The 19,403-nt window shown below is 32.0% G+C and overlaps 3 protein-coding genes across 3 annotated transcripts; 2 read left to right on the top strand and 1 right to left on the bottom strand.

The window, feature by feature from the left end:
• The first annotated feature begins 621 nt into the window (after positions 1 to 621).
• On the top strand, positions 622 to 5,323 carry LOC108733405 (lon protease homolog, mitochondrial). Its single transcript, XM_025973556.1, has 13 exons — positions 622 to 1,146; positions 1,252 to 1,513; positions 1,834 to 2,234; positions 2,294 to 2,434; positions 2,493 to 2,656; positions 2,719 to 2,948; positions 3,008 to 3,200; positions 3,266 to 3,519; positions 3,890 to 3,999; positions 4,070 to 4,235; positions 4,357 to 4,540; positions 4,649 to 4,838; positions 4,901 to 5,323. Exons 1-13 carry the CDS (start codon positions 748 to 750, stop codon positions 5,066 to 5,068), a joined length of 2,862 nt encoding a protein of 953 aa, XP_025829341.1. The 5' UTR covers positions 622 to 747; the 3' UTR covers positions 5,069 to 5,323.
• Positions 5,324 to 9,230: 3,907 nt separating this feature from the next.
• On the bottom strand, positions 9,231 to 19,329 carry LOC108733400 (nuclear cap-binding protein subunit 1). Its single transcript, XM_018464553.1, has 7 exons — positions 19,237 to 19,329; positions 18,919 to 19,155; positions 17,495 to 18,833; positions 17,225 to 17,328; positions 10,257 to 10,495; positions 9,640 to 10,194; positions 9,231 to 9,483 (listed from the first exon to the last, which is right to left on the bottom strand). Exons 2-7 carry the CDS (start codon positions 18,956 to 18,958, stop codon positions 9,370 to 9,372), a joined length of 2,391 nt encoding a protein of 796 aa, XP_018320055.1. The 5' UTR covers positions 18,959 to 19,155; positions 19,237 to 19,329; the 3' UTR covers positions 9,231 to 9,369.
• On the top strand, positions 13,152 to 16,667 carry LOC108733398 (flocculation protein FLO11-like). Its single transcript, XM_018464544.2, has 2 exons — positions 13,152 to 13,949; positions 14,000 to 16,667. Exons 1-2 carry the CDS (start codon positions 13,586 to 13,588, stop codon positions 16,627 to 16,629), a joined length of 2,994 nt encoding a protein of 997 aa, XP_018320046.1. The 5' UTR covers positions 13,152 to 13,585; the 3' UTR covers positions 16,630 to 16,667.
• Positions 19,330 to 19,403: the final 74 nt, after the last annotated feature.

Raw genomic sequence — 19,403 nt, 5'->3', positions numbered from 1 at the left:
GTTAATTAGTCTTTCACAACTATAAAAGAACTCTTTGTGTGACGCACAAACGCCATATGCCTTCTTTTGTTGATATTTCTAATTAAATGGAGTACATAATCTAGAAGGATATACAAGATAATTATAATATCGATTTTAAGGATTAACTATAATCTACTTCATGGTCGCCGATCGCTATATTTCAGATTTTTATGGAACATGCGTGACGGTGCAGTCAATTCAAAGTATATTAAATATTAATATTCAGTTAGTAATATGATGACACTCAAAAAATTATAAAATTTAAATTATCGATTAGATTAAGGTGAAATTTTTATTTTAAACAATGCTAATATGTATTATACTTCACAAAAAGCGAAAAAACATTAACTTGCATAGAAATATCAAGAAATTCTAAAGAGAACCAGGCAAACCTTAGTGAAATAGTAATTCGCCCTTTTTAATGTTCCGCCCAAAATTTACAAACTTAAGATTAACGCCTTCCCGCTCTAAATTTAAATATATATATATGTACATGATTCGAAATACGATTTGGTGGACACTTGCAAATTCAGAGACCATAATCTAGCCACTATTAAAATCAGGCATTTGTCATTTGTTGTCATCATAGACATAGACGACATTCATCATTCTACTCTATAGGTGTTGTCATTGATGGATTTTTGTTACCAGTTTAAAAAACGGGATGTTTTTCTTTTTTGTAAATAATTAACTATATAATAACAGCCGAAACAGCATTAAGAAAAAATGATTCTCGCAAATTCATTGTGGAAATCTCATGTAGTGCGGCATTGTCAGCAATTTATTCGCTTACGAAGAGGTTATCATGCCAGTGTTTCATCTATTCTAACCACACTTTCTAGAAATTCTAATGTTTCGGACAAAGTTCAGTTAAGAAATACTTATTATATTAAGTCCACTGGAAGATCTAGTAATTTATTTCAATGGGATAAAGGAGTTCAAGTTTGTTCGATAGGTTACAGATTTTATGTAAATAAGGGTACTGAAGAGGGCCCCCCTCAAGATGAATACGATGCACAACCACATTTACCAGCAACTGTTGCTGTTCCCGAAGTGTGGCCACATCTTCCTGTCATTGCCATTAGTAGAAATATTGTATTTCCTAGATTTATTAAGCTAATAGAAGTAAGTAGATACTTAACATGATAAATCTAAAATATTATCAATGATGTATCACCACTAACAATGTTGATATTAACAAGTTAATAACTAAGATGCTTGGTTTTGTAGATAACAAATCCTCAGTTAATGGAATTAATTAGAAGAAAAGTGAAGTTGAATCAACCCTATTGTGGTATATTTCTCAAAAAGAATGAAGAAAATGAGTCAGAAGTAGTTAGTAACTTGAATGATATCTATAAAGTGGGTGTATTTGCACAAATCCATGAAATGCAAGACTTGGGAGATCGAATAAGACTTGTAGTAATGGCCCATCGAAGAATTCAAATTACAGGGCAACTATTTGAATTTGATGATGACCCTCCTCCTAAAGGTACATCCATTTATAAATATTTTCATATTGCAAGAAAAATACCAGTGTTACATGAAACCATTTAATTTTAAAGATAAATTATAAAATGTGCACTGCAAACAGTACATCTACATTATTTTTGTATTTCATTGTCAACTAAACAAAACTAATGTTTTTAATGAAAACCCTAGAGAATTTAAACCTTCCTTTATCTCTCAATCCCACTACAAAGTCAGTTGGGTCTCTGATGTAGAAATTTCAGAATCCAATTCAACTTTTTTGTTCTCCAGAAATGAAACTCAACTTTCCTCTTTTTAAAACAACATTGAACGTATTTGTAGAGGAAAACGAGGAAAAGGGGAGGCGCAACAGGCGAAAGAAATCAATAGCGCCGACAGTAAAATCTGCAGATACTGAAAAGAAAGTCACTGAAACTGAAAAAAGGGAAAGTGAAGAAAAAGTCAGCAAAGAAGCGAAACCAGAGCCAGTACTTATGGTTGAAGTAGAAAACATTATACACAACAAATTTAGACAAAATGAAGAAGTTAAAGCATTAACGCAGGAAGTTATCAAAACAATAAGGGATATAATTAGTTTAAATCCATTATATAGAGATAGTTTACAACAAATGATGCATCAAGGACAAAGAGTTGTTGATAATCCCGTATACTTAAGTGATTTAGGAGCTGCATTAACAGCAGCTGAACCCCATGAACTTCAAGAAGTCTTAGAAGAATTAGATGTAAGCTTCATTTTTAAATCTTTAACTGCGTTTGTCATTTCAAAATAATTTATTTTTAGATTCCAAAAAGGCTGATGCTCACCTTGTCTTTATTAAAAAAAGAATATGAACTTTCAAAATTACAGCAAAAAATTGGTCGAGAAGTTGAAGAGAAAGTTAAACAGCATCACAGAAAATACATTTTACAGGAGCAACTTAAGGTAATTTGAAATAATTTCTAATTTAATTTATTGCGTAAATCTGTTCGTTTTTTTATAGGTGATAAAAAAGGAACTTGGTTTAGAAAAAGAAGACAAAGATGCCATAGCAGAGAAATTTAAAGAACGTATCAAAAACAAAACCCTACCAAAAGCTGTACAAACTGTAATTGAAGAGGAACTAAGCAAACTTAGCTTTTTGGAAAATCACAGTTCAGAATTTAAGTAATTATAAAGATTTCCAGTAATTATTTTTGAATAAATGGAATGATAAATTTTATTTTTAGCGTTACTCGAAATTATTTGGACTGGTTGACTTCTATTCCATGGGGTGTTAGAACTGAAGAGAATTTAAACATTGAACGTGCAAAAGAAATTCTAGAAGAGGACCATTACGGAATGGAAGATATTAAAAAACGTATTTTAGAATTTATAGCAGTCAGTCAGCTGAAAGGAAGCACACAAGGGAAAATTCTTTGTTTTCATGGACCACCAGGAGTTGGTAAAACGAGTATAGGTAAGATAACTTAAATTTACACAGTAAATTTTTATACTAATTTGATTTACTTTCACTAGCTAGATCCATAGCGAGGGCCCTTAATCGCGAATATTTCAGGTTTTCTGTGGGGGGGATGACCGACGTAGCAGAAATAAAGGGTCATCGGAGAACATATGTGGGCGCCATGCCAGGAAAAGTTATTCAATGCTTGAAAAAAACTCGGACCGAAAATCCTCTTGTTCTGATAGATGAAGTTGACAAAATAGGAAAGTAAGAAACATTTTCTTTTAATTGAAGCTAATTATTTATCAATGACATGTTTGTAATTATTCTAGGGGATATCAAGGAGACCCTAGTTCAGCATTACTAGAACTTTTAGACCCAGAACAAAATGCTAACTTCCTGGATCATTATTTGGATGTCCCAGTTGATTTATCGAAAATTTTATTCATTTGTACGGCAAACGTCACCGAGACCATTCCAGAGCCTCTAAGAGACCGAATGGAGATGATAGAAATGTCCGGTTATGTAGCAGAAGAAAAATTGGCGATCGCAAAACAATATCTAGTACCGCAGGTAAAATCCTTATCAGTTTGTGAAACTAAAAAAGGGCATAATATAACTTAATTAAATTGGTTACAAATCCTAAAATATATTGTCTAATATAAAATTAATTCTTTTAGGCGATGAAGGACAGTGGTCTCAAGGATAGCAACATTAAAATTGATGATAGTGCACTAACTCTGCTGATTAAAAATTATTGCCGAGAATCTGGAGTTAGGAACTTACAAAAACACATCGAAAAGGNGAACGAATGTAAATAAGTAGTGGTACTAGAATACATGACGTTTATGAAAGATGTTTAATGTTTGATGAAATCCTATGATAGCAAGGTGTTATCATGGAAAATGCTAAGAATTACGTGTTGATAGACCATAATATTAAGTAGATGAAGGACAGTGGTCTCAAGGATAGCAACATTAAAATTGATGATAGTGCACTAACTCTGCTGATTAAAAATTATTGCCGAGAATCTGGAGTTAGGAACTTACAAAAACACATCGAAAAGGTAAGAAAATAATGTATAAGTATTTGGCTAAATACACTATGTAATACGCTTTTTATGTTTATTTAAATAGGTAGTACGAAAGGTGGCGTATAAAATAGTTAAAGACGAAACCAAGTTTGTGGAGGTTACAAAGGATAATTTGCAAACATTCGTGGGCAAACCAATGTTCACTCAAGAACGTATGTACCCTCAAACACCCCCCGGAGTCGTTATGGGACTTGCCTGGACCGCTATGGGTAGGTATATCAAAAAATTCTATTATTTCCTAATTACAGTTATCATTCCAAATTTAATTACTCGATAACTTATAATTGTTAAAAATCAACTTGCCTGAATTTTAATGGCTATTTTTAAAAGGGGGTTCAACTCTCTATATTGAAACAACAAAGAAAAGGCCGCCAACAGATAAAGAAGTAGAAGGTACTTTAGAACTTACTGGACACTTAGGGGAAGTGATGAAAGAATCTGCCAAAATAGCTCTCACAGTTGCTAGAAATTATATGCGAAAAGTTAATCCAGACAACCGATTCCTCGACATAAAGTAAATATTTACTTATATTTAATCTTTCGTAAGAGATGGTACTATAAATTGTATTTTTCCCATATGTTTATATCCTGAAAAGCTATCAGTGAATTTTTTCTTATTTAGTCACATACATTTGCACGTTCCCGAAGGCGCGACACCTAAAGATGGTCCCAGTGCTGGTTGTACAATTGTCACTGCTTTGTTATCGCTAGCCAGAAACCAACCAATAAGGCAAAATTGTGCAATGACAGGAGAAATCTCGCTAATGGGAAAAATTCTTCCCGTTGGAGGCATCAAAGAAAAAACGATTGCTGTAAGCAAATTATTTTTATAAAACAAATGTATGAGAATACTTTTGTATTTCGTTTGTTTTAGGCTAAACGAACAGGCGTAGATTGTATAATACTTCCAGAAGAAAATAAGAAAGACTACAATGATCTACCTAAATATATAACTGAAGGTTTGGAGGTTCATTTCGTGAATAATATCGAGCAAGTGGTTCAAATCGTATTTCCAAATAATCAGCAAACAGCCTCCAAGTAATCACCATCGAAAAAAAAGCGTCTGAGACGATTAGGAAATTATTCTAAATGATCTGTACAGTTGAACTACAATGTACAGCCCTACCCCTCCTCTTTGGCACTAAACTTATTGTATAAAAGTGCGCCTTTGTCATGGACTGATATGTTCTTTGTTGTAGAGTTCAAGATAAAATATGCATTTCTATACAATGTAAATAAGACTTTACTTTACTAAATGAGTTTTATAAAGTCAATAATAACTTCGTTTTTTTTTTAATGTGTTTTTCATTTAAAACCTATACGGCGGCACCTTTGATAACGCTGCCAGGTCAATAACCGTGTAATAAATCATATGCGGACAACACACAAAGTTAGTGCGACAAAAGGAACTTTCGAGAAGTTTCCGGACACTATAAAATATGTTCAATAACAGTATGTATAAGTAAAGTGTCTAACGAGAATAGCCGATGTAAGACAACTAATATAAATAATACGCGAACCAAAATAAGTGAACAGTGATATTTTGCAAGTTTTACTGTAAATTATTATCAACTGACTCAATATGGTAAATATGTTACTAGTAAGTTAGTCTGGTAATAACTGATGTTATCACTAATGTGTACACCACGTACATGTGATAACAAGACGTTCGCACTAAAATAACTCAATAAATTACCAGTTTATAGATCCTAATATTAAGTAGTATCTTAATTAATTAAAATAAAATTAATCGAAAGAATGTAAATAAGTAGTGGTACTGAAATGCATGACGTTTATAAATGGTGTTTAATGTTTGACGAAATCCTATGATAGCAAGGTGTTATCATAGAAAATACTGAGAATATGTGGTAACAAGGTGTTACCACAAAAAATACCAATTAAAGATAGATCATAGTATTAAGTAGTATTATAATTAAAAAAATTAATCGAACGAATGTAAATATATGACGTTTATGAAAGGTGTTCAAGGCTTGATGAAATCCTATGATAGCAAGGTGTTACCATAGAAAATGCTAAGAATATGTGGTAACAATGTGTTACCACAAAAAATACCATAAATTACGTGTTGATAGATCATAATATTAAGTAGTACTGTAATTAAAATAAAATTAATTGAACGAATGTAAATAAATAGTGGTACTGAAATGCATGACGTTTATGAATGGTGTTTAATGTTTGACGAAATCCTATGATTGCAAGGTGTTATCATGGAAATTGCAAAGAATATGTGATAACAATGTGTTACCATAAAAAATACCATAAATTACGTGTTGATAGACCATAATATTAAGTAGTACTGTAATTAAAATAAAATTCATTGAACGAATGTAAATAAGTAGTGGTACTAGAATACATGACGTTTATGAAAGATGTTTAATGTTTGATGAAATCCTATGATTGCAAGGTGTTATCATGGAAATTGCAAAGAATATGTGATAACAATGTGTTACCATAAAAAATACCATAAATTACGTGTTGATAGACCATAATATTAAGTAGTACTGTAATTAAAATAAAATTAATTGAACGAATGTAAATAAGTAGTGGTACTAGAATACATGACGTTTATGAAAGATGTTTAATGTTTGATGAAATCCTATGATTGCAAGGTGTTATCATGGAAATTGCAAAGAATATGTGATAACAATGTGTTACCATAAAAAATACCATAAATTACGTGTTGATAGACCATAATATTAAGTAGTACTGTAATTAAAATAAAATTAATTGAACGAATGTAAATAAGTAGTGGTACTAGAATACATGACGTTTATGAAAGATGTTTAATGTTTGATGAAATCCTATGATTGCAAGGTGTTATCATGGAAATTGCAAAGAATATGTGATAACAATGTGTTACCATAAAAAATACCATAAATTACGTGTTGATAGACCATAATATTAAGTAGTACTGTAATTAAAATAAAATTAATTGAACGAATGTAAATAAGTAGTGGTACTAGAATACATGACGTTTATGAAAGATGTTTAATGTTTGATGAAATCCTATGATTGCAAGGTGTTATCATGGAAATTGCAAAGAATATGTGATAACAATGTGTTACCATAAAAAATACCATAAATTACGTGTTGATAGACCATAATATTAAGTAGTACTGTAATTAAAATAAAATTAATTGAACGAATGTAAATAAGTAGTGGTACTAGAATACATGACGTTTATGAAAGATGTTTAATGTTTGATGAAATCCTATGATTGCAAGGTGTTATCATGGAAATTGCAAAGAATATGTGATAACAATGTGTTACCATAAAAAATACCATAAATTACGTGTTGATAGACCATAATATTAAGTAGTACTGTAATTAAAATAAAATTAATTGAACGAATGTAAATAAGTAGTGGTACTAGAATACATGACGTTTATGAAAGATGTTTAATGTTTGATGAAATCCTATGATTGCAAGGTGTTATCATGGAAATTGCAAAGAATATGTGATAACAATGTGTTACCATAAAAAATACCATAAATTACGTGTTGATAGACCATAATATTAAGTAGTACTGTAATTAAAATAAAATTAATTGAACGAATGTAAATAAGTAGTGGTACTAGAATACATGACGTTTATGAAAGATGTTTAATGTTTGATGAAATCCTATGATTGCAAGGTGTTATCATGGAAATTGCAAAGAATATGTGATAACAATGTGTTACCATAAAAAATACCATAAATTACGTGTTGATAGACCATAATATTAAGTAGTACTGTAATTAAAATAAAATTAATTGAACGAATGTAAATAAGTAGTGGTACTAGAATACATGACGTTTATGAAAGATGTTTAATGTTTGATGAAATCCTATGATAGCAAGGTGTTATCATGGAAAATGCTAAGAATATATGGTAACAAGGTGTTACCACAAAAATACCATAATTTACGTGCTGATAGATCATAATATTAAGTAGTATTGTAATTAACATAAAATTAATCGAAATAACGTAAATTAGTAGTGGTACTAAAATACATGACGTTTATGAATGATGTTTAATGTTTGATGAAATCCTATGATAGCAAGGTGTTATCATGGAAAATGCTAAGAATATATGGTAACAAGGTGTTACCACAAAAAATACCAAAAATTACGTGTTGATAGATCACAATATTAAGTAGTATTGTAAGTAAAATAAAATTAATTTAAGGAACGTAAAGTTGTGGTGTGAAAATGCATGACGTTTATGAAAGGTGTTCAAGGCTTGATGAAATCCTATGATAGCAAGGTGTTATCATGGAAAATGCTAAGAATATATGGTAACAAGGTGTTACCACAAAAAATACCAAAAATTACGTGTTGATAGATCACAATATTAAGTAGTATTGTAAGTAAAATAAAATTAATTTAAGGAACGTAAAGTTGTGGTGTGAAAATGCATGACGTTTATGAAAGGTGTTCAAGGCTTGATGAAATCCTATGATAGCAAGGTGTTATCATAGAAAATGCTAAGAATATATGGTAACAAGGTGTTACCACAAAAAATACCAATTAAAGATAGATCATAGTGTTAAGTAGTATTATAATTAAAATAAAATTAATCTAACTAATGAAAATGAGTAGTACTAATGAAAGTACTGCTTTATGAAGTTTATGAAAGGTGTTTAATGTTTAATGAAATTCTATAATAGCAAGGGCTTTCATAGAAATTCTATGAACATGTGATAATAAAGTATTACCACTCAAGTAACTAAATAAATTACCTGTTCATTGATAAGTATTAAAAAGAGTGTTCCATGTAATTAACATAAAATTAATCTAAGTAATATGAATGTGTAATACAAATTAATAAAACCTAGGATGTTTAAGAAATAAGATAGCAAAATACCATCAAAGTGCTACCATAATAACATAAATAAAACCACAAATCCATAACAAAATATTTTTTGTTTAAGATGAATAAATAAAATTAAAAATGCAATACAAATAAAACAAAAATCAAATTGTGAAATTAAAAAAGAACATATGTGTATCGAGTCTTCAATGTCCTTACAAATTAATAAGAAATCTTCAAATTCCTTCAAAACTATTTTTTTCTTCGTAAGACAATACTGTTTTATTACAATATCTTTCAAACGAAGTAAAAATACTGAAACTTTTAGATATAGCGGCAATTAATCTTGTTTTATCTGCCGTGGACTTTTATTTACCCTGAAAAAGCTAAAGTTTATTAAAAACTTCCCTGTTATTTATTTAAATAATTATTTATACAAAAGTAAAATGTTTACAGTCCTTAACGCCATGCAAGGTCACGTTGTAAAATACTTTTTATTCATTAATTTTTTTATTCTTCTATGGGTCAAAATTACGCTTGTAAAGAAACAAATTGTTGGAACACTTCTAAAATGTGAGGGTCCAAATCCTGAGTAAATAGGAGCGTTTCCAGTGTCGAACTGTACTTCTGAACTTGCTCATGATGCTAAAATACATAAACATAAAATAAGTACGTACTAACACTTTTGGTAAACTGGAAAAAAGACTGATAAAGGAAAAATTTAAAGAAAAATGGGGCTGGAAATAATACTAATTTGTAAACAATAATTACAATTGTTATCAAAGACTTTTTCATATCTACCTCGAGAAATACTTGCTGTAACCTTCCAATGGTCCACTTATACCAATGGGTGTTGTAGTCTCGCCCGTCAGTGTCACATCTCACCAAATGTTCGGACAGTACCATTATAAACCTTTGAAAGACAATCAAGAATAGGTTTTTCTGATCAGCTTGAGCAGCTTCCAGTTTCTCCTCCATTCTTTCGACCATTTCTTCGGTCGGTTTTTCAGAATTTTCCGCCTTCTTTTTCGAAACAGTATCATCATCTTCGGACTCGCTAGAACTCGACTCAGCGCGTGCCAATTTTTCACGCGATTCATTCAATTCTCCTGTCAGTTTTATAACGTGCTTATTCATTTTCTTGATCGTCAGATGCAGAATTTCCCACAGGTAGACTTTGGTAAATTCAACCTGCATCTCTTTCGAAAAAATCCAATTAGCCACAGCAGAGCATTCCACTATCTGTGTCTTCAACATCTTGTCGACCAGTACCACCATCATCTGCTGATGATTGTGCCACAGTTCGAACATGTTCCTCAAGACGCAAATCTGAGCTTCCTCAGACTCAGCCAAAATCTTGAAATCAAAAATATCCAACCTAAGAAAAATAGAGAAAATTGAAAAGATCAAGTACCTACCTTAAATACGTAATGGAATTTGGAGATTGCAGCGAAACTGTGAGAAAAACTCTTCGAGCCCAAATTTAGCAGCGTCTGTACGAAAACGTCAATTTTGAACGGATTAAATCTACTATCGGCTTCTTCTTCGGACCTAGGATTAGGAAGATCTTTAAGGACGCCTAGCACTTCCTCGGGGGTACATTTCTGTCTTATTGATATAACTAACTGATGAGCAGTCTGCACTCCAGGAACTGGGGCTGGAAAACGAAAATGTATATCACGCTACTTCTACAAAAAGAAACTAAATAACAAAAATGAAAAACTTTTTTTCCAGCAGGTACTTAATGCAGTTTAAATAACAGTTTTACAAAAGTGAGAGTGGTCGTTCAAATAAGTAGGTTATATTCACAAGTGCATAAAAAATTACTTAAATAGTACCTTCCTATAAGAGAAGTTCATCACTTCGTCACGCTACTCAGTTGTTATAATAACGTTCTGGATGCTGTACATTATCATAAAATTTTCTCATTTTTCCACCTTCTTTTAACAATTAATTTAAATTACTTAGTAATTTAATTGTGTGTAGACTACTACAATTAAAGCATATTAAAGTTGAATGTACCAGAAATGGTAAAATAGTTTAAGAGAAAAGTGATGTGAACATTTGTATAAGAGAAAATGCATTATTATACAAGACGACTTAACAACAGCTAATAATGACGACCAATAAAATCATTAAATATTTAAAACTATTTAGAGGTAGTACTAAATTAAATATAATGTACTACCGATATGAATCAGAAAAATATTTTAGAAACTGACAAAAGTAGTTTAAGGTCAGTGTAGTAACTAACTAAGAGGAAATTTCGTTAAAGTCGAAATTTTGAAATGTATTAAAATCCAGCCTTTTCACTTCAAGCGTAACGCCAGAAAGAACGAATAATTATGGTTTTCTAGTTCTCTTGTCATATCTTCCGTCGTGGATAACTTTCGATTTTGAAATCACCTCATCCAAAGTATTTTGTTAGGTACATGAGTCGATAAAAAAACTGCATGTTCGATTAGAAAATGAGTAAAGTTTAACAACAAATAAAAACATACCAAATAAAAATCCAACAACTGACAAAACTATATTTTGAATAGATTTAATAGATCATTCATATAAGAAAGACACTTTCCAGACAACTTTTTTGTGGAAAATATTACAATTTTATTAAATTTCGTATACCCACATAAAACATTTAAAAAGTACAAAATAACATTTGTAGGGTTTTGTACCAAAGAAGTAATCCTTATGATAAGAGTTCAGTGTCTGTATGTTTGTTAGGTGGATAAACAAACCACCCTGCATAATTTTAGGATTAAAATATGAAATTATATTTTATAGCGCATCATCCTCCAAATTCCACAAAAAAACCAAGGACGCCAAATACTATTTAAACATCATGTAATTAATTAGATTTTTAGTTCCGTTAAAAAAAAAAAAAACAACAAATAATTACCTATTTAATACCCACATGTATGCAAAACACTTAAACATTAATAATTCAAAGAAGTAATCGCTTTAAGACATTACATAATAGTATTTTGTTCGAATTATCGAAGCAAAATAGGTATGTGAAGCAGTAATATAACGATAGTGAAAAATGCTTATGCGAAGGAGGAAGGAGGGAACATCTTCAAAGTTTTAGACGGCGCGGAAAAATTAGAAGGCGTGAAAAAAAGTATGGTAAATGAGAAAAGTGAAGCTAAGTTGAATTGTGCCTTCTGAAGATATGGATCGCAGTTTTTGTCTTCTTTATTTTGCTTGTGTGAGTTTACCCATTCTTTATAATCTTATAATTAGTTTGTGTGAATTTAGAAAAAAAGTGCTACTTGTAGTAGTTGTGATTCAATCCTAATTAATATTATAAATGCGAATGTGAGTTTGTTTGTTTATTACCATTTCACACCTCAACCAATCATCATGAAATTTTGTACACACATTGTCAAGGGTACAGAAAAGGGCATAGACTACGTTTTATTCAGAAAAAAAAACTACTGTTCCCGAGGAATAGAAAAATTAGTTTTATCACTCAAGTAAAATGCGACATTTTTTCAACCCTAAAAGACCTAATTAAAATCATTAACACAAACTACCACAAAAAATCAACATTGTATGTTTGATAATAGAAGAATCAAAAATTTTTGGCGTTTATTTTATTTTTATAATTTTCATAAATATTAAATTTGAATTTAAAACTTATGTGATAGAAGTAGTCGCATTATTGATCTTTATTTTTCTGTTACTCAAAAACATAAAATTCAGAATTTTCAGTGACAGGAAAATGTATTTTCTTATTCATCAAAAACTTTCATTAACTTTCACTGTCTAATTAATTAAATTGCATACTTCCCTACAACACGCAAGAACGAAACTACACATGCATGTATACACCTTCTATACGTACGTAAATATTGCCCATAAAAAATAACTAGGTAAAAATAACGAAATAAGCTGATAAATTAAGTAATATTTTAATTATGTTCGTGCATTAATAAATGAATACATGCATATTCTTTTTATTTTCCCAAATGTTTGAAAATACTTATGCTGTTCAGATTTGGATCCAAAGGCTGTCGTCGGTTGGAGTTGCTTCCTAACGTTTCGCACATCCGGCATCGAAAATGGAAGGTTTCTGAAGAAGCCAGCGAAACGTTACAACGTAACTCCAACTGACGATGACCTTTAGACCCGAATCAGGCACACATTAGTCCACCCACTGGCCGCGAAAGTCCGTTTAAAAATATTTTTTATATTTTGTAGGTAGCATTTTTTCAGCAAACAATTGCCATAAGAAACTCAAGAAGAAATGACGTTAATCAATATATCAATTCCCAAAATCTCATTTCGGAGTGGGAACATGGTCTTCGGGAAGCCGTCTATCAAACTTTCCATAGATTGTACAAAAATCCAAATCTGAGAAATTACTTAAGAGCTGCCCCCATTCTGGGTAGGTAGTAAGCAGTAAATTTAAAATTTTCCTATCTTATAAAACAATAAATATATCAACAAAACTCCTTCTGAGAAGTTTAATTCTTCATTCAAACATCTTTGCATTGATCAGTCATGAACAAAAGGTATAACATCACTATCTCCATTTACAATCTTGAGATGAAAGAGTATGATTAACAATCAGACGTTAATGTCTGGCAGAAGATTTACAATGTTGCTACAAAGAAAACATGATGTTCAATTTCGACACCTTCATATTTGACAAGTCAATTATTTATGCAAGGCAAAACATAACAACAAGAGCAATCAATCATAATACTTCCAAAAGAAATGAAAAACTGCGTATGTCATTATGTCTCTTGAAACTTTTTCAGGACGTCAAGACCATCAAGTGACACCATTCGGCGATATAGTGGTTATTGCAAGGGGTCAATTATACTTTAGTCACTCAGGCTTCTTTTTCGTACAAGACCCTTATCAAAACGATTGTGATGAGTGTCATAACCCCAACCCTACTTGTACAGGGGGACAGTGTCAAACGTGGAGGCCCCCCAACGACGAAAAGCTTATCGCATTGTGGACAGTAAAAAAAATTAGACATAGAGAATCTAATGGAGGATTTAGGCACGAATTAAAGTACATCATATCACCCATGGGAAATAGAAGCAACAAAGTGTTGCTAAGACGAGATGGTCGTTTTGATTATAATATACCAGGTGAATATATTTCCACTTAATCAAGGCAGGAATTAATGTTTCTTTTCCAGGGCATGTATTCATTCTTCGAAGTGGTCTAAACGGCCATCGTCTTCAAGAAAATTTGCGAGAATCTCATAGAATATACAGTGAAGATGAGAAGCCGACCAATCCAATTTTTCGACCCAGTTTACCTGCAGCACCCAATTATATTCACGAATATCTTCCAACGAACGTGCAGTATCCACCACAACCAGAGGGTCAACGTCCCTTAACTGAACGAACGAAACCATCAACCCCCTACGGTACACTAAAAATCAGCAATCAAATTGATGAAACACCATCGGCCAAAGAAACTTTCCCAGATCGACATGTTTCAAACCAAATCACTAATAAACCAAAAACTGAAGAAGGGCTTTATCGGGAACTAATCAATATTTTACAACAGAAAGCATCAGCACATAGTTCCCTTCAGAACAAAGACCACCATGAAAAGCACTTCAATAATGAAAACCGCTTTCCTCCAGGAGCAATTTTAGATAAACCTCCAAGTTTTAGCATGTCGTACGAAATTGGGTTACGCAACCATCATACAACCAGCCCTACATATGCAACGCACATTAAAAAAATGCAAAGCACAATATCTAACCCATTGTCACAATCAAAAGAAGCAACTCCCTTACTTATCCTACCAACAATATCACGAGAATATTCCAAAACAACAATGTATAGCTCAACAAATGCTAAAGACAACGACTTTGCTTTGTCGACAGCACAGACGTTATTTTCAAATCCACCACCGACACCATACAGTACAGTTACTTCTGGCACAACATCCCTCCCGAAACCACATTCTACAACTTCGGAAAATAAAAAACCAAAATCACAGATGAAGTTATCAGCAAGACTTGGACCTTTAGGAAATTATCGATCAATTAGTTCAAAAACATCGACAAAAAATCGTTTTTCCAGTAGTTACACTACCAAAATGAGAACAACTCCTTCAACTACGACCATTTCAAAAATATCGAAGTACGGAATAGAAACAGCTGGAAAAGTCCAGCCCTACTCCACAAAGTTGCAAACGACGCCTTCCAGTAAATCTTCTCCAGAATTCGAAATTATCCCTATTACCGATCAAAACACCTTACTTACACCAATTTTAGACCTACTTCGACCCATAATGGAGATTATGAAAACTGAAAATCCATTTACCCATTATTACGAAACAAGTACCGTTAAAACATTTACTCCTCCATCCGCAAGTACCCTTACTGAAACAAATAAACAACACACCACCACTTCTTTGCCAAAAGAGAACAAAGCCGTAACTACATCATCAGAAAAAAATAATCAAAGAGCAACAGTAGTTGAAATACAAAAGTCAGAAACAAAATCAGAAACAGTTGAAGAAATTTCACCAGAAATAAATAAATCACTGGTAAATGCAAAGACTACAAACATTCCAACAAAGCAGACGTACACTTCATTCAATAAAGAAACCAGTGAAACTACTACTTTTTCGTTGAATGGAACAACTACAGAAACCCGTGAAGAAACTACTACAGAAACTAGTGCAACATCCAAAATTACACGATTCTCCACAAAAACAATACCTTTTCAAACAGTTTCAACAATTGTGTTATCCAAAGAAACTATAGTAGAACTAAACATGACCGACGAAAATTCATCTCTTACAGCTTCTCAAAATATACCTACCGCTATTCCAAAACCAAAAACGAAACCATTAATAGTTAGGACAACTACTAAACTCCCTTTATTGATAAATAAAACAAACCCAAGTATAAATATTCCAAAGAAGACAAGCCAAAACAATCAAAACACTAATTTTGTAAACGATATATTTGGCACAACAAAACATATCACCACCACGAAAAAAACGCCAAGCAGTATTGAGAAATTAGAAGAATCAAACGTATCTATTCTAGAAGAATTATTTGGACCAAGCCATAAAACAGCAACCACGTCTGTGTCTGCTTCTTCAAAAATAAACGACAGAATGGATTACGACATCACTTCAACAAAAACTGAAGAGACCGAAGAAACTGAAGACGCTGTAGATAGTGAAAAAACGACCGAAGTAAAATCTACTCCAAAGATTATATTCTCCAACTTCTTCTTCGCTCCTACTAAAACCCCGGAAAATGTTACAGTGAACGAAGAGCAAGAAACTCAACTTAAAGCAGTAATCAAAAAACCTAATACTGACAAAAGCACTTTGAATATTGAGAAAATGAAAATGATGGCGCACTACACCATGAATGAAGATCAAGAAGAAATACCTACATCTCAAAGTGTTAGTACCAGCATCAGCTACATAATAACAAAGCCCAATAGAACAAAAATAACAAGTAAACCAGGTAAATATGAAAGTGGAACAATGGTCAAAGCTTTGGTTAAAGAAATCACTAATAAGCATAACGATTTTATCGTATTTGAAGCCGAATTTCCTAACAACAACAAAGCGAAAACTGAAAATGATATTGAAACGTCAGTACCAGATATAAAAAGTTTTTTAAATAATATTACCCTTTCGGTGGTAAACCACGCAAGGGCAATCGATTATGTTCAAGCAGAAAAAAATGACAGTAATAGTATTAACATAATGAAGAATAAATCAAAACTACAACCCCCACCCAAACAACGCACCAGAAAAGGCGTAATTACAAAAACTGTTTGATATAATATATACAAATTTACACATTATCTCACGTTTACATAGAGGAATGATGAAAGTAAGTCTCTATTAATGTAAGGTATTATTTGATCTGATTTTAAGTAATCAAAACTTAAACCACAATTTAAAAAATAATTATCAGTAGTGTTTATTAATTTCTTGCAACGTATAAATTCAATAGAGATTTATCAGTGAATCATTTAATTTCATTGATTGCATGTACAAATTTATTATTTATTTCTAACATTGAAAGCAAGTTATTCAATGTTTTTAAACCAAAAAGATTTTTAGATATTAAGTGTAATAGTTAAAATAGATTGTTCGATTATATCCTTTTCATTTATGATAGGTAAATAAAAAACAAGGTGAATAAATATATGCAGTAATTAAAATAAGTCTAGACCACTTCAACATCTACACTTCTGATGTTGGTAGTATAAGCGATATAAAAATACGAAGTTTTATTAAGTGCATATTAATGATCAATAAATACTGAACTTTCCCTATTTTATAAACAAAATAAGGAATATTCTTGAAAGAATTTTTCATAAAATAAAGCGAAGCTAAAATTAACAATTAATTATATTTATTTACTTACCACCACCTTCTTTTGCATATTTATAATCAGGTTCTGCTTTTGCTGGAATGAAACAAGAAAACGACTCGGGGAGAATTTCCACTATTCGCTGCCGATAAGACAATCTGAAACAAACAGAAAAGAAATGTACATTGTCGGCCCCAAAATGAGTTGTTAATGTATTTAAAATTCAAAAAGCTAATTTATTTATTTCGTTAATTCATATTTTATTGTCCTTCATTTATATTTGTTTTTAACTTCAAATTACTGACAACAGCAAGTAAAACTTACCTCATAGATTTCAGCATAACTTCCCTAATGAACTTTGGTTTAGGATGCTCTGGGTCCAAAGCTAAACAACTTTCCCAATCTTCCCATGACCATCTAAATTGGAAATTACTAAGATGATAGGAAAACCAATTAACAAATCTATCAATACATGAAACATTCATTGAGTCAATCCTCATAAAAAGGATCTCGGTGGCCTGAGCCAGCACTTGGGGCATTGTGGAAGGCTGTAGTTTGCAAAGTTCAATCAAAATTGAACCATAAGCAATTTCCAAGTATCTTGGTGTAGGCATATTAAACAATTCAGAAAATATCACTTCTACAATACAATATTCAAGAGGAATTTTAAGTTTGTATGGGAAATTAAGCAAATGAGCTGCACAATCTTTACGCTCAAGATGATAGTTCTCTATAATTGAGTGTAAATGTTCTTCAATCAAAAAACGTTCAATAGAGTGTGCTCCTGGCATTATAGGACCTTCAGGACAGTCAGTATAGTCAAACATTCGAAAAACCACCCAGGGCATGGGGTATTTATAAGAGTCATGATGTGGAGGTGGTATAATTGTAGGTAAATTATGCTGCAATGCCTCACACAATATCGAATCAAATGCCAAATAAGGCCTTGGAATATGTTTTTCAGCCCAATTATCTTGCTTCAATTTCCTTATCTGGGCCCACAAACAGTCAAGATACTCTTCTTGTGGATGAGGAGTATCTGAGGCCCACACCCTTAATGCATTATGATGTTTCTTACTTCTTTTATTTAAAAAGATTTCAATTTGTACAAGTAAATGTTCTAATGTACTTTCCTTTTTCTCATAAAGTTCTCTTCCAACCCAAGGCAATGTTGTCAAAATAGTAAAAACATACCAGTCTTTGCGTACTTGAGGAACACTGTCCTCATTAGCTGCATCAATCATATTATCTAGTAGTTGCAGTAAGGATGAGGCAGACAGGACATGGCAGTTGACCAAATCTGCTAGGAACCTTAGTGCATATCTGGCAGCGTCCCATTTACAGCCTTTTAAAGAGTCTTTAAATGTTCTTACCATGTACTCCACAAATTCTCCTCCAAAATTGTAGTTTTTAGCATTAAGCAAACCTACTAATGTAGTATAAATGGTACATTTTTCTGGCATTTTAATAGCACAATCCGTTAAAATACGCAAGATCTTGCTTCTAAATGTCCCTAAATCAGCTTCAAGTACACTGGCTAAGCCCTCTAAGTTACTCTCAAGAGAAGAAGTACTTTTTTCTCCAACACGCAAAATAAGAGATTCCAGGCGATCTTCAATCTCCTGATTTTCAGAAACTCTACGCCTTTTCCTGTAGGCCCGTTCTACAATAGAAATATTTTATTGAGACATAAAATAGGTTAGATTTTAACAAGTTATCATATTTTAGAGAAAATATTTGAAATTTACCATATCCATCATCCTCCTCATGAGCTCTACGACGACTCATTGCGATATTTGAGTTTAAACCAACAAAAAGAAAACAGTAACTTATTTACACATAAAATTCATGTCTTTTTAGCCCAACACCAACACTTAGCATTTACTATGCACTGACAAAAATCACACACATTTGCTTGATTTCCATACAATCCATAGAATGGAATACCCATAGATGGAAAATATGTAATGGAGATAGCATAAGTCCTGTGAAATAGCATCCGATAAAAATATTCCGCTGATTTGAACTTTACCACCAATTAACTAATACACAATTACGCTACGTACATATTTAGAACCGCAAACAACGCACAATTTAAATTAAATCAGCGGATAATTTATATCGGGTGTCAGTTCATACAACTAGATCGTGTAGGAAACATCTTATCTATGGGAGACGCTTCATAGAGATTCTCCCTTTTAATAACTTTTGATCGTTTTGATCTTGTTTATGG

Source organism: Agrilus planipennis, unplaced genomic scaffold (genome assembly GCF_000699045.2).
Source record: "Agrilus planipennis isolate EAB-ADULT unplaced genomic scaffold, Apla_2.0 scaffold49, whole genome shotgun sequence".
NCBI classification, from domain to species: domain Eukaryota; kingdom Metazoa; phylum Arthropoda; class Insecta; order Coleoptera; family Buprestidae; genus Agrilus; species Agrilus planipennis.
This window is presented reverse-complemented; position numbering and strand designations above follow the sequence as displayed.

Bases quoted from the DNA above. Each gene is read 5' to 3' on its own strand.
- LOC108733405 (XM_025973556.1), top strand. From the start codon at position 748: ATGATTCTCGCAAATTCATTGTGGAAATCTCATGTAGTGCGGCATTGT. The intron at 1,147-1,251 runs GTAAGTAGATAC...TTGGTTTTGTAG, and splicing joins GATTTATTAAGCTAATAGAA to ATAACAAATCCTCAGTTAAT. The intron at 4,000-4,069 runs GTAAGAAAATAA...TTATTTAAATAG, and splicing joins TACAAAAACACATCGAAAAG to GTAGTACGAAAGGTGGCGTA.
- LOC108733398 (XM_018464544.2), top strand. From the start codon at position 13,586: ATGTCTCTTGAAACTTTTTCAGGACGTCAAGACCATCAAGTGACACCA. The intron at 13,950-13,999 runs GTGAATATATTT...TTTCTTTTCCAG, and splicing joins TTTTGATTATAATATACCAG to GGCATGTATTCATTCTTCGA.
- LOC108733400 (XM_018464553.1), bottom strand. From the start codon at position 18,958: ATGAGTCGTCGTAGAGCTCATGAGGAGGATGATGGATATG. The intron at 10,496-17,224 runs GTAAGTAAATAA...TTCGTTTTCCAG, and splicing joins ATATGCAAAAGAAGGTGGTG to CCCCAGTTCCTGGAGTGCAG. The intron at 10,195-10,256 runs GTAGGTACTTGA...TTTGATTTCAAG, and splicing joins AATTCCATTACGTATTTAAG to ATTTTGGCTGAGTCTGAGGA.